Genomic DNA, 14,023 nt, shown 5'->3' with positions numbered 1-14,023 from the left:
GTATCTTTTTTTTTTTTTTTTGTCTCTGATGTTTTGAGTTATATCCAGTAGAGAGAAATTAGGCTGACAAAATAATTGCACCAATATTTATACCTTCCAAATATCAATTTTATATGGAACAATTATATAGTCCTATTGCACCAATATTTATACCTTCCAAATACCAATTTTATATGAAACAATTATATAGTCCTAACAGGTAGCAGACCCCAGATGTTGACCGTGTGTGAAAATCTCACTCATTTCCAAGCTAGTAATACATGAGGTGCGCCACTCCTTGGGTATCGGGTGATAATGCCCTAAAAAGCCTTGGCTGTACTAATAAACAAGTAAATAAATAAAACTGCAACAACTTACCAGAGCTCTGAATATTTTTTTTTTTGTTGTTCCAGCAGAGAAGCTTTGTTGTGATGAAGTAGCAGGCAGGTATTTATTCCCTGTGTTTTACTGAACTCTAAAAGCCCATCCTGTGCCTTGGGCTGGCTCCTTTCTCTTAAACAGGGATCTTGGATCCAGGTGGTGTAGGACCTGCGGTGGAGCCTGGTGTTCCTCAGGTGCGGCACCCCAGCTTTTCTCACAGCCATAACCACCAGACGTCAGATGAGGTCCAGCACCTTTGTCCTGCAGCTGCTGGCCTGTATTCTTCCTTTGGGATTTGAAGATTTCCACATACAAAACTCAAATACTTTCTCCTTCGTTTCCCTCTGCCAAGGAAGAGGGCACTTTCATTTTCGTGATTTTGCAAGCACATAGCACTGTTCACACACAGCAATTTGCTGTCAGTGACATAAGCAAGGCCTCCCTTGGCTCCGGGCTGAATTAAGCTTAAATTTAAACTACTAAAAAAAAAAATCAAACCTTACCTTTTGAACAAAACTAGGGTGGCGTTCCTTTCTTCAGCCTTTAATCTTTAGGTGTCGGTACCAGGTTTGGGTGGAGCACTACAGAAAAGAGGATAGTCCATTCACCTAGGAAACGCTAAGCCTCCAGCACTTCGTCTTTAATAACCTCGGCTGAACTCTGTCACCTGCAGCCCCATATCGGCTGTTCTCGCTCCGAAGCCGTGGTGCCTTGCTGCAAAACGCTGCCACCAACTCCCTCTGTCTTGCGGCCAGTGCAAGTTCTCCATCTCCCGCAAAAACCAGGTCCTGTGTTCAGATGCCAGCCTTGTTTCCCAAACCATGAATCAACCCATGAACTCCATGAACTCGCCTTGTTGATCAGATGGGTCATTACTCCTCCAAGAATTTTCTTCTAAAATTAGGCTTCCTGACACCAAGCAGCTATGGGACAGTTTGTGGAAACGCCAAGGGCTGTTTCATACGGAATTGTGCGTTGTGTCTCGCTGTGAACTAACCCCTCGGCAGCAGCACGATCTACAAGCTCCACTTCATTTCTTACATCACAAGATGAGGAAACAGGAAAAACCATGTGAATGAAGTGGTTTCCAGTAACACACTGTCTGTAGAGCAGTTTTAAATTTAGTACAAACAATTGTAATTATGAAATGAACTTTCATGACAAAGTTTGTGGCAGTTCTGCATAAGGAGCAGTGATCTGGCTGGTAACGGAACAGAATCCAAACAGCCCTGGCGGTATCTTTTTTAATATTACTGGTTGTATAATTTTGCCTTGCATGCAGGGAAGTCCCCGTGCTAAAATAGTAAGAAACCAAATTTAAATTACCACATTTCTGATCTCAACACCTGCAAAGCACTGTACTTGAGATTCAGGGGAAAGCTGTGGTTGGTAGTTGATGTTTTTAATGCAGTCAGAGCGAGCTTTTGGCTTTACAGCTAGTAAGGGTGTTTGCCCATGGAGGGGCTGTCCCTGCACTGTTCACTGCTGACAGGCAGCCGGGAGAGCCCATGGTAGCTCTGCTGGTGGTCTGGGACTGTTGCTTCCCAGGGACACGGACGTCTCCACCCCCCGTTGAGCGTGGCTCTGGGCTCGCTCTGACGACCAGGCTCAGGGTAAGGTGTTGGCCTGGGGGGGACACCCCAGCACGGGCTCCTGGGGGGGGTGGAGCAGGAGGGGGTGTAGTGGAGGGGGTCAGGGATGGGGCTGAGGGCTGAAGCCCAGCCAGCCAGCTGCAGCTAGGCTCCTCCCGAGCGTCCCAGGGGGAGCAGGTCCTGGCTCTGCCTCCTTTCGGGGGACAGCCCAGCTCTGGCACCCGCTGTAATCGAGGGTGCCCTTGCTGGGGACAAAAGAGGTGCTCCGGGGTGCACCTTTGCCTACGGGCAGCACAGGATTGATACACACAGCCCTTGTGTCCCTTCTGCCCAGAGCTGGGGGCGGCGGAGGAGGCTGGTGTGCTGCCATTTTGGAGGGGCTTTTCTGCAGACCCCGGTGCTCTCCCAGTTGGAGGCAGGGGTCCATCTCCAGCCTAGCCTGGGGTTTCCCCATGCCAGGAGTCCCCCGTGGCCAGCATTCCCATGCATCCCTGTGCCCAGCCACAGCGCTGAGCAGAGCCGTGGCACTGAAGCGGGTTCAGGTCCTCAAGGGCCTTTTGGTGGCAGATTTTGGGGAAGCTGCAGGTGACTTAGAATCCTGTGTATAGTTCTGGTCCACACTGTACAAAAAAGATATAGATAGGCTGGGGGGGGGGGTCCAGAGCAGGGCCACCAAGATGATCAAAGAACTGGGAAGCCTCTTTTAGCTGTATGAGAGGTGGGTTTGTTCAGGCTGGAGAAAAAGAGGCTCAGAGGGGGTCTCATCACCACGTACCAGTACCTAAGGTGTAGCTATGAGGAAGATGGAGACCCTTTTTACAAGGAGTACCATGGAGAGGACAGGGGGGGAATGGACACAAGTTGCTCTTGAGGAGATTCCGATTGGACACGAGAGGGAAATTTTTCCCTGTGAGAACAGTTACCCATTGGAATAATCTCCCCAAGGGAGGGCTTGAGTCCATCACATTGGACGCTTTTAAGACTCAGCTGGACAGGGTGCTGGGCCGTCTTGTCTAGACTGTGCTCTTGCCTAGAAAGGTTGGGCCAGGTGGTCCTTGAGGTCCCTTCCAACCTGGGATTCTATGACTGAAAGAAATGGTGATGCAAGGGCAGGACAGTCTCCTGGCCATACGGAGGATGGTGCTGCCATCCCTGGGCTCGGGGAGCACCTTAGGTGCTTCATTCAGCCCATCCAGCTCTGCTTGAGAGGGTAAAGGCTCCTCTGGTTGCCATTGCCAAGGCACTTGCTCGTCCCTGACCCTCTGGGAAGGGGTTCTGCAGCAGCCTGTGCCACCTCGGGGCAGCATCAGTGGTCAGAGGGGCCACTTGGCTATCGCCTGGCTATTGGGGCAGCCAACCTTCGCTGTCCTCTGATTTCAGAGGTGCCTCCAGGCCATCCCCGAAGTCTCCCCACTGCCCACCTCCTTCCCAGCCCTGGAGCCACTGGAGGGGCCAGGCTGGAGACTCCCCATGGGAAATACCGACTCAATACAAACCACAGTGGGTAAACAATTACGGGTGCGATTGCAGCGGGACTTCCGCTTTCCCAGGGGCTTTAACAGTAAAGCGGAGGCAGAGGGGAGGAGAAGACGCCAAGACGCCCGGGGAGGCAGGAGCAGGGGCCGGAGCCGGACGCCACGGCTGGGAGCAGCGATGGCAGATGCCTTCATCCGGCACATTGAGCTGCTGGGCTACGAGAAAAGGTTTTTCCCCAGCCAGCACTATGTGAGTACGCAGTGACCTTCTGACAAGCCGAGCAGCGAGGACTGGCGAGGGTAAAAAGCCTGGCCAGCATATTTCTTTAGATAAATGTGATTGAGGGCCTAAGAGCATCCTTTTTTGGGGTGGTCATGGCAGCTGGCAGGAGCTAGAGGCAGCCAGAGGCTGAAGTGTCCTTGAACACACAAGATTTTGGGCACCTCCTTTGCAAGCCGTTGGTTACTCTGCAGGCTTGGAAAGGGCTTTTACCTCTGATTCCCACCTGTCTGCATGTTTCTGTCCCCTCTCCATCCCCACTGGGCTTCCCTAGTGCCCAGCTCGCTTGCTGCCTGGGCAGAGCTACTCGCATTGGGGTGGTGGAAGAAAAACACGCCATTTATCTGAAATGGAGCCATCTGTGAGGCTCCCCAGGAGCTTTAGCCTCAGCAGGGTGCGGGGTCCCGCTCGCCCGTAGGGCTGCATTGCCTCTGCTTTGCCCCTCAGGTCTACATGTTCCTGGTGAAGTGGAACGACCTCTCTGAAAAGCTCGTCTACCGCCGGTTTACAGAGATATACGAGTTCCACGTGAGTTGTCCCAGGGCGGGCACCAGCCCCTGGCCCAGTGCATGAGGGCTTGGGGGGGGAAGAAGCAGGAGGGTGAATTCCAGCTAAAATTGCCCCAAAACAAACCTGGGTCAAAAGAGGCTCCTGGGTCCCTCTGCTTCGATCTCCTTGCCCCTTGAAGTGGGGGGCCACCAGCTCTATGCTCCCCTGACAGGTTTCCTGGTGTGGAGGCATGGGGTCCAGCCAGTAAGTGCCAGCAGGCAGGGGCACGGGTGCAATGGGGGTCCCCCCAGTGCCACCCTCACAGCTGTATCTGGCTCCGCTCCACAGAAAGCGCTGAAGGAGATGTTCCCCATTGAATCCGGGGACATCAACATGGAGAACCGGATCATCCCACACTTGCCAGGTGAGGGGCAGGCGCCGGGGCTGGGGGCTGAAACAGAAAGTGCAGCTGGTTGGGAAATTCCCCGGTAGGGCTGAGTTCTGCCGGCTGCCTCCTGCACCGGTTCTTCGTGCGATTTCTGTTCCTGCCCATGGGGCTTGAAAGCAAAACACCAGAAAGGTCTGTCTGAGCAGCAGTTTCTCCTGACGCTCTCCAGATCCGCAAACCCCATCCTTCCTCCCTGGGGACGCTTCCCAGAGCATTGGCTGCAACCCCTGGCTGGTGCAAAGGGTCCGGCTTTGGGAAGCCTGAGCTGAGCTAGGCTGGGCTGAGCTGAGCCGAGCCCTCCTTCAGTGGCACCGTCACCGGGACCAGTTTTTACTGCCATTACGGCAACACAGATATTTTGTAAGAGGAAGCAATGCAATGTATCTTCAAAGACAGGGAATGATCTCCTGATCCAAACTGCTGACAGTTTGTCCCCAAGCACAGTGCATGTCAGCAAAATTCCCCCTTTTAAATTTCCTGCTTTAAAGGAAGCAGGGAGGAGCATGGGAAATAGCTGCAGGTTGTGGTCGACACCTCTCGAGGAGGAATAAACTTTCAGCACACAGCAGTGCGGGTGCCATGTCTGGGGGGTCCCCTCGGGGCTGGAATAACTCCACCATGCCAGGACCCTGCCTACGTGCTGCTGCCGTGACCGGGGCTGTTTGGAGCGTCCTCGTCTTGTTTGGGGAACTGAAAGCACTGGGGACAAGGCAGGCATCGGGCTGCTGCAGGGGTGCAGGGGTGCCACTGGCTGCACACGTGCACCCCGAGGTGGGGTTCAATGCTGCTGTGGGTTGGGGCTGCCAGAGGCATTTTGGAGCCCTGGGGTCATGAGTGGCTGGTGCAGGATGTGGGCCAGGGCCAGGGGGACGGAGGGATGTGCATGTCACCCCCAGCAACAGGCTGGTCCCCTGAGTCCCTCCTTGTCCCCCAGTGCAGTCACTGCATTTGTAGCGCAGCAGCTGGGCTTAGACTGAGCATGGATGTGGGAGTTACCCTGTAACTGAAATGGGGTCAAACAGGGCCTTTTCTGGGCTTCCATGAGCTCTGCAAGAGCCCACAGGCTGCAGGGGCTGAGTCCAGTTGCACGGTGCTCTCCCCCATGCTGCCCACAGCACCTGGGCTGGGTGCTGCGCCCTACTTGCCCCCCCGGCCACACTGCCGAAATGAGGAACCTGTGGCTGCAGCGCTTCTGCAAAACGGCTGCAGCCCTGCCATCAGCTTCTCCCCAGCTTATCTGGCACCACGCGTGGCCCCCCTCATGCCTGCTGCGGCCGGGGCCAGAGCGGGAAGGGAGGAGACCAGGTCACCCTCCTGCAGAGTTTACCGTACGAACACTACGCAGCCATGCAGCACCCTGGGGCCATATCCACTCATTTTCAGGGCGAAATTAATGATTCGGAGCAGCCTGCTTGGGAAATTCCTAAAAACCAAGGCACTCTGTCTGCTTTTTCCCCTCTCCTCCAGCCCCAAAGTGGTTTGATGGCCAGCGCTCAACCCAGAGCAGGCAGGGCACGCTGGCCGAGTACTGCCACGCACTGATCAACCTGCCCCACAAGATCTCCCGGTGCCCGCATGTGATCAGCTTCTTCAAGGTCCGTCCCAACGACACGAACCCTGTCACGGACAGCCAGTGAGTCCAGCCGCCCGCCGCTTCGGGGGAAATCCCGTGCACCCAGCGCTGGCAGCAGCCGGCAGGGAGGGCAGCACTGCCAGCAGTGAGGGGTGGTCGGCATTGAGCTGCCTTTGCTCTGACCTGTCTAGGATGAAGAAGCCCGAGGTCTTCCTCCTGCCAAAGGATGCCAAGAAAAACCTCACCGGTAAGAGGCCTGGGAGGGGCGCAAGCGTCCGCCTGAGTGGCAGCAAAGCCTGGCTGGGAGAGGGGCGGCCATCCCACGGCAGATGCCCTGCCAGAGAGCACGGTCTCTGTGCCAGAGCTGGAAGGAAACCACAGCCTGGGGGGGGAATGAGTCCCTGTCCTGTGATCCAGCTGGTTTGGGGCCAGAAGAGGCTGTCAGGCGCTTTGGGCTGTCCTGGGGCTGCTTTTGGCCTGGCTGAAATAGGGTAGGGGGCCGGGAGAGGGAACGCCTCTCACTTCTCCCTCGCAGATATCACGGGCCCCATTGTCCTGCAAACCTACCGAGCCATCGCTGACTATGAGAAGAGCTCCACCTCCGAGATGGCTATCAAAGCTGGGGACATGGTGGACATCGTGGAGAAGAGTGAGAATGGTATGTGCCCGTCCCTCCAGACAGCCCTCGCGTGCCAGCCCTCTCCTGGCCACCATTTCAGCAGGGACGGGGACTGCCCTTGCACCTTGTGTCCAAATGCAGCACGCCCTGGGAGTCGGTTACGCCAATGCATGGGTTAAGGCGTAGGCAGTTGTATGAGGGTCTCCTGATGGAGAAGATCAGAGCAAATGCAACCAGCAGCACTGAACCCCTCCTTGCTTCCTGCCCCCTTGGGACAAGTTTTATATTCCTACGGAGCCACATGACAGTTGGTTCTGGCTGGGGAGGGTGTGGGGCAATCCTAGAAACCCCTGCAACCTCCTCGCATGCCTCAGCCTCTGAGGTTTCCTGCCTGGGAGGAAACAGGATGAACTGACCAAGCTCCCTGGTTGCGACAAGTGAACAGTGGCCAGCCCTGGCACTGTCCCTTCCATCCAGGCCACATGGGTGCCTACGCCTACCCCAGCCGGGGACAGACCTAATGCTGGTCCCCCCGCGGTACCTGCCCTGGCACCCTCTGCAGCCCATGGCTGCTTTTGTTGCAGGCTGGTGGTTTTGCCAGTTGAAGAATAAACGGGGCTGGGTGCCAGCTGCCTATCTGGAGCCGATGGATGGTCCTGACGAGTCTGAAGAGCAGGAGCCCAACTATGAAGGTAAAATGTTGGGTTACCCAGGGTGCGCACCAGAGCACAGCCTGCCGCTGCTCCCTGCTGGGGTGGTTCATTGCACGGCCCCTGCTGGGCAGTCCACGCTGCAGCAGGACTGCTGGGCACAGAGATGTTGCTGTGGAAGCTGCCAGGAGGCATAATTCATCACCCTACTCTCAACATCAGGAGCTTCCCGTGCCCTGCAGCTCAGCATTAGGCGCTTGTTTTGGCTGATTGCAGAAGCACATCTTCATCCAGTGGCCGTCCTGAGCTGGCTGGGTGTGTGCTGAGTTGCTGGGGTAGCAAAGGAGCACAGTGCAGCATCTGAACCCAGGCGCAGGCTTTTGCTAGCGCTTGGTTTCTGCCCTGTCCTTATCAGCCCTCTGCATCGCCCACCATGCCAGCGGGGCCTTATCGCACGGAGCAGAGGGAGGATCCTGCAGACTCATGCTGATTGCTCTCCGGGCTTCGTCTTTGTGGTTTTCAGAACACTGCAACGGACTTTATTAGCACAACGCTTCCTTCTTCCTCGTTTAATCACACAAATGATAAACATGCTCTTCAGCAGCGATAGGTGTACTTCCACTGCTTGCACTCACCAGCTTGCTTTCTCCTGGAGAGGTGCTGGAGGGGCTGGGATGAGCCACAGGCACCGACAAAGCTGGGGGAAATCTGAATCCAAACTTGGAGACCTGAAGCACCCTGGGTCTTGCCTAAAATGTAGAGTAAATGCTCTGGTGCTTCCTCTCCTCAGCAGCTGGAGAGGATGAGCCCCATCCCTGGCATGTTAGCACACAACCTGTTGTCCCCATTTTATGTGTAGGTGAGCAGTACATTGTCCAGAAAAGCTACACAGCCGTGCAGGAGGACGAGCTGACCCTCAAGGAGGGTGACACCATCGAAGTCATCCACAAGCTCCTTGATGGCTGGTGGGTCATCAGGTGAGAGATGCCATAAAGAAATCAGGCAAGCGGGATTTGGGCAGAGGGAAGGGATGAACGAGTGGGTCCCCACACTGGGGCTGTGAAAGCCACAGACCCTTTGGTGCCACTGCCCAGCACTTCCCTTTGCAGGGCTACTTCTAGTAGCCTGTGGCTTTGCCAAATGTTAACGTTGCACTGGGGGCTTCAGAAATATCCAAGAAGGAGGCAGATGGAAAAAAATCCAATCTGTTATTTTGCCTCCAAGTATTCTGGCACATTTTGCATTGCCAAACCTCAGCTTCCATCCTGGCCCTGGCCTGCTCTGCAAACTCGGGCTTTCCCAAGGGGAACCCCAGCTGCGTTTGTGCTCTGGAGAGTCACAGATTGCACATTCGCAGCAGGACATGACACGGCTGCAAACCCTGGGATCTTCCAGCCCCAGCCTGTGCCTAGGCTCTGGGTGTTGGTGGGTGTGCTGGGCTGGAGGGGGAGAGGGGCTGGGGACCAGGGAGTGTTTCCTGAGCACGTGGTGGGGTATCTGGCAGGAGGCCCTGAGCGATGCTTCAGGAGCCCAGTGAAACCCCCAGGGGACATAATACAAGCTGGTGAGACCCTGAAAGCTGTGAGCCATTGCTCTGTCCACTACCTACTTGCTTTTGGGACTCAAGCCACACTTTCAGGGAGAGCCACAGGCACACAAGGTGGGGGGAGAGTTGAAGTCCCCATCCCTGCAAGCAACAGGATCAGAAATAGCCCACCCAGCACCAGGGGCGGGGAGGTGGTGGTCGCAGAGCCAAGACTGCATGTGATGTTGCTTTGTGTTGTGCTGCAGGAAGGATGAAACCACGGGTTATTACCCCTCCATGTACCTGCAGAAAGACGGGGAGGCGAACACCTCTGTGAAGAGTGAGCTGAGGAACCGGAGTGCTCCTCCACGAAGGTAGGAGAAGCCATGGGCGGGGGAGGGAGGAGGACTAAAGCTCTTCTTCGAGAGGGGTGAAACGAAACCAGACAGTGGTTTGTGGTATCCTTTGCTTGCCCTGGCAATAAGGAACTGCCCAGGAGAGATGTGAGCAGGGCAAAGATAAACCAGGAGGCAGATCCTGCAGGGCTGCAGCAAAAATAGCTCTGTGCTCCCTGACCTCCCCCGGCTGAGAGGCACTCCAGCATTTCTGATGCAGGGCTGCATGGTCCTTGCTTCCAGCAGGTCCTCCAGCCAGGTGTGTTTCTCCTTGTCCTTCTGCAAAGTTTCTTTTCTGCGCTAATCTTGTTTAATTTTCACATTGGCCTTTTTCTTATTTCCTAAGTGCATCCGCTGCATCTTTGAGAAGCGAGGGGAGATTTGACTAATCAGAGCTGCCAAATGGCCTAATCTGATGGGGGGATTTGAGCTAATGGAAGGGATTTTATTTTGATTAAAAAGATAAAAAGCAATAATAACTCATTAATTCCGATGCAAAGAAACCTGCTAGGAAGGGCAGAGTTTGCCGCTATCTTTTCTTCCCTACAAGAAAACACAGCAGCCTTGCTATAAAATCTCTCAAAATCCAGCTCTGCTGGAGCACAGATTGAGTGTGAGACAGTGTAAAACGGCCCAAATCCACCTGTCTGAGCGCGGTGACACCTGCTGGTACCCTTGGGGGAGGTGAGGTGGCCTGTTTAAAGGACAGTGACTTGCCACACCATGGTGAATGCTGTCCCCAGGCTGCACCCTTGCAAAGGTGGTGACCTGCTGTTGTGAGCAAGAGCTTTGCTTGGAGATATGTGCTCAAGCCAGGGAGAGGCCGGAGGCGGAGGGGCAGAGCAAGGGGCCATCGCCTCGAGCAGGGCAGGATTATGCCATGGGATGGATGTCAGGAGCCACATTGCTCATGCCCTGGTAGTGAAGACAAAGCGGTGGCCTCCCTCTGCCTGCCTGGGGACGGTCCCCGCCTCTGGGGATTCCCCCGTGGCAGCATGCGCTGCACAGCCCCAGGCTGCTTGGCCTTTCACTTCTCTCAGTAGTTTCTCTGCTGCGGGTTCAACACCCCACATCCAGGTGCACGCTGGACACGTAACCCCACGCTGTTCCCCTGGCCTGGGGATGGTCCCTTGGGTGTTGGGGAGCCATGCCAAACACCACACCAGGGATCTCACTGTTGCAGCCAGTAGAGATGCTGTATGTCCATCCATCCAAGAGCTGTAAATCACTTCCAGGGCTTTCTTGAACTCTGTTGGATAAACCTCATGCCCATCTCATCCTTCCAGCCTTACGCCCAATCTACCTCACCATCCCCATCATTTCAGGCTTGTGCTCAGGCTTTGCCCTTTGGTATTTGCTTCCAAAACACTGGTCCCAGCTGCCTTCTAACACGCTGTACATCACATCTCACCTATGGCTGCCCTCGAGGGCTGGCATCCACCTCCTGCCTTCCACTGGGCAAAACTGCAAAGCAGATTTTGGGGTTTGGGTGAGGCAGAGGAGGAAGCACGGGGTCCGGCTGCAGCAGGTCCGTGAGAGGCAGGGCTGGGGAAATCCTCAGAGAGAAAGTGCAAGGCATCAGAGCTGCCGGCACGGAAATAGAAAGTTTTGTTTCTGACTCACTGCAGATCCACCATCCGAAATGTGAAGAGCATCCACAAGCAGACGCGGAAGCAGATCAGCCAGGAGACCTACAGGAGGAACAGCAAGAAGTACATCCAGAGCCGGAGAAACACAAAGGAAAATTTCCTGAACAAGGCCAATGTCATCAGTAAGTCTCAGCAGAGCCTTTGCCCTGGACACGGGCTGAAGTCCTGCAGGCATGGCCCATGCCCTCCAACGCTACTTGCTGGAGTAGGACAGCACATGGAGGTCACACCTTGCCTGTCCAACCTTCTCCTATGGGGAAAGCACATGCCAGGAGATGTTTCTTTTCAATGAGGTTTCTTACCTCTGGTTGTAGGTCTGACAGAGGAGGAGCAGAATACGCTCCTGGTGGGAGGTCAGCCCACATTTAGGACTTGTGATCTCCTCCGTGCACCAAACCTCGCCTGCGCTGCTGCTGCCATTATCGTTATCATGTATGTTAGCTGTCAGCAAAGCACCTACAGGGAGGTGCTGCATAAAGGTGGAGGCTGCTATTGAGGTAGACACTATAGATCTGATAATCCAGGGGATCCTGGGGATCCATGAACTTCCCAAGGGAGAGCAGCTCCTTGCATGGACCAAGAGCAGAGCTCCCAGCCAGGAACCGGTGGGTTTATGCCACCAGCCCGGCCTCTGGAAAGACCATCACGCATGGCTGAGACAGGAGGAGAGGCAGGAGGTTTGGTGGCCATTACATAAGAAGCTTTTGAATGTTCACATGAAGGTGTTGGGTGGTGGAGAGCTCTGACCCATCTGTACATCTACTTTACCCACAGGTGAGAAAAACGAGCAAGAAGAGAACAAGCCCAAGGCTCAACCTTGTGAAGCCTCAGCCCCCCCAGCCTTCATCTCCACCAGCTCCTGCGCAGCTGGGGCTCAGAGCCAGACTGGGGGATCCAGGTGGCCCTGACATCCGCCACAGGCCCCGGGGAGCTGACGGATGGATCAGTGCAGCCCAGTGCCCGTCTTCATCCTCCGGCATGGCGAGCCCAAGGTGTCCCAATGACACCATAAGCAGGGACCCAGCCCTGCTCCGCCAGCTCCTGGTGGCTTGAGGCCTCTGTAGGTACTGGAGACCCCTCGCCACTAGACCCCCTTTTATCCCCTGTTTGTATTTTGAATGATTTTGTGGTTTTCACCAATAAAAGAGAGACTCTTTATAGACGTATTTCAATGTCAGCCTGGACGGCTGGTCAGCACAGCCACTGGGGCGCAGCCCAGCGACACGGTGGCAGGAAAGGCGTTTCCCCCCGCCACGTCCAGTGGGGGATTGGGCAAGGGTCTCTTGTGAAAGATGCCATCAGGGAGGAAATTTGGTTGTGGGGATGAATGATGGCAGCTTCCTCCTGGAAGGCGGCTGCTTCACTCCCTCTGGTGGAAAGCAACGGCTGGGGTGTGGGGATACGGTGTCTGCTGGGTGGGGTAGGAGCCACGAGGCAAGGTGGTGGCCAGGTGCGAGGGGCGCAGGGCGGGTGGCCCAGGGCTTGTGGGGCTGGTGGGCCATGAGGGCTGAGCAGCTTCCCAAGGCTGCAGACGCTGGTCCTTTCTGCCACCTCGTGGAGGGCCGCCATGTTGGGAGGTCAGTAGCCACCTCCAGGACAGGGCTGGTCTTCAGCAGGGAGCACAGGGTGAGGGCTGCGTTTGGGTGCCACCACAGCCAGCCCCGCCACGCCAGGAGGGTTTGGAATTGGGTCTGGGTCTGGGTCTGGGTCTAGGTTTGGGGCTGGGTTTGGATTTGGGGCTGGGTTTGCATCTGGGTCTGGATCTAGTTCTGAATATGGGACTAGGTTTGGGTCTAGGTCCAGGTTAGGGTATGGGTTTGGGTCTAGAACTAGGTCTGTGTCTGGGTCCAGGTTAGGATCTGATTTGGGGTTTGGCCATGGGTCTGGGACCAGGTTTGGGTCAGGGTCTGGGTGTGGCCCTGGCTCTGGGTCTGGGTTTGGATTTGGGTCTGGGTTTGGGTCTATTTTTGCATCTAGGACTAATTTTGGGTCTGGTTTTGGATTGGGGTCTTCCCTGGCTCCCTGGGACTAGGTTTAGATTTAGATCTACTGGTTGACAGCTGGCTGAATATGAGCCAGCAGTGTGCCCAGGTGGCCAAGAGAGCCAATGGCATCCTGGCTTGTATCAGGAATAGTGTGGCCAGCAGGAGTAGGGAAGTGATCGTCCCCCACTTGGTGCTGTTGAGGCTGTACCTCGAATACTGTGTTCAGTTTTGGGCCCCTCACTACAAGAAAGGTGTTGAATTGCTGGAGCATGTCCAGAGGAGAGCCACAAAGCTGGGGAGGGGTCTGGAGCACAAGGCTTATGTGGAGCAGCTGAGGGAACTGGGGGTGTTTAGTCTGGAGAAGAGAAGGCTGAGGGTAGACCTGATCGCCCTCTACAACTGCCTGACAGGAGGAGGGAGCGAGGTGGGGGTCAGCCTCTTCTCCCTGGTAACGGGGGATAGGAAGAGGGGGAATGGTTGGAAGTTGCGCCAGGGCAGGTTTAGGCTAGACATTAGGAAAAACTTCTTCACCAAAAGGGTTGTCAGGCACTGGAAAGGGCTGCCCAGGGAAGTGGTCAAGTCCCCACCCCTGGAGGTATGTAAGAGAAGGATAGATGAGGTGCTTAGGGACATGGTTTAGTGGTGGGATGGCAGGGTTAGGTTAAAGGTTGGACTCGATGATCTTAAAGGTCTTTTCCAACCAAAGTGATTCTGATTCTATGATCTAGGTCTGGGTTTAGATTTAGATTTAGAGCAAGGTCTCGGTTTGGATTTGGGTCTGGGTTTGGGCCTATTTTTGCATCTAGGACTAATTTTGGGTCTGGTTTTGGACTGGGGTCTGGCCCTGGCTCTGGGACTAGGTTTGAATCTGGGTCTAGGTTTAGATTTAGAGCTGGGTCTGGATCTGGTTTGGGTGGGGTGAGTGGCTCCCACCCACTCGACGGGTGGCATAGCCCCTTTAAGACAAGCCCGTCGCGCACCCC

At 55.2% G+C, this 14,023-nt stretch overlaps 1 protein-coding gene across 1 annotated transcript; it reads left to right on the top strand.

The window, feature by feature from the left end:
* The first annotated feature begins 3,503 nt into the window (after positions 1-3,503).
* Positions 3,504-11,963, top strand: NCF1 (neutrophil cytosolic factor 1). Its single transcript, XM_009644978.2, has 11 exons — positions 3,504-3,677; positions 4,155-4,235; positions 4,545-4,620; positions 6,112-6,277; positions 6,409-6,464; positions 6,753-6,875; positions 7,421-7,528; positions 8,346-8,463; positions 9,278-9,385; positions 11,035-11,177; positions 11,830-11,963. The coding sequence occupies exons 1-11, from the start codon at positions 3,606-3,608 to the stop codon at positions 11,961-11,963; spliced, it is 1,185 nt and encodes a 394-aa protein (XP_009643273.1). The 5' UTR covers positions 3,504-3,605.
* The last annotated feature ends 2,060 nt before the right edge of the window (positions 11,964-14,023 follow it).

Source organism: Egretta garzetta, unplaced genomic scaffold (assembly GCF_000687185.1).
Source record: "Egretta garzetta isolate BGI_Z169 unplaced genomic scaffold, ASM68718v1 scaffold108, whole genome shotgun sequence".
Taxonomy (NCBI): domain Eukaryota; kingdom Metazoa; phylum Chordata; class Aves; order Pelecaniformes; family Ardeidae; genus Egretta; species Egretta garzetta.
The sequence above is the reverse complement of the archived record's forward strand: the minus strand, read 5'-3'. Positions and strand labels throughout refer to the sequence as shown.

Coding starts and splice junctions, on each gene's coding strand:
- NCF1 (XM_009644978.2), top strand. CDS start 3,606: ATGGCAGATGCCTTCATCCGGCACATTGAGCTGCTGGGCTACGAGAAA. Junction 7,529..8,345: donor GCAGGAGCCCAACTATGAAG/GTAAAATGTTGG, acceptor TTTTATGTGTAG/GTGAGCAGTACATTGTCCAG. Junction 9,386..11,034: donor CGGAGTGCTCCTCCACGAAG/GTAGGAGAAGCC, acceptor GACTCACTGCAG/ATCCACCATCCGAAATGTGA.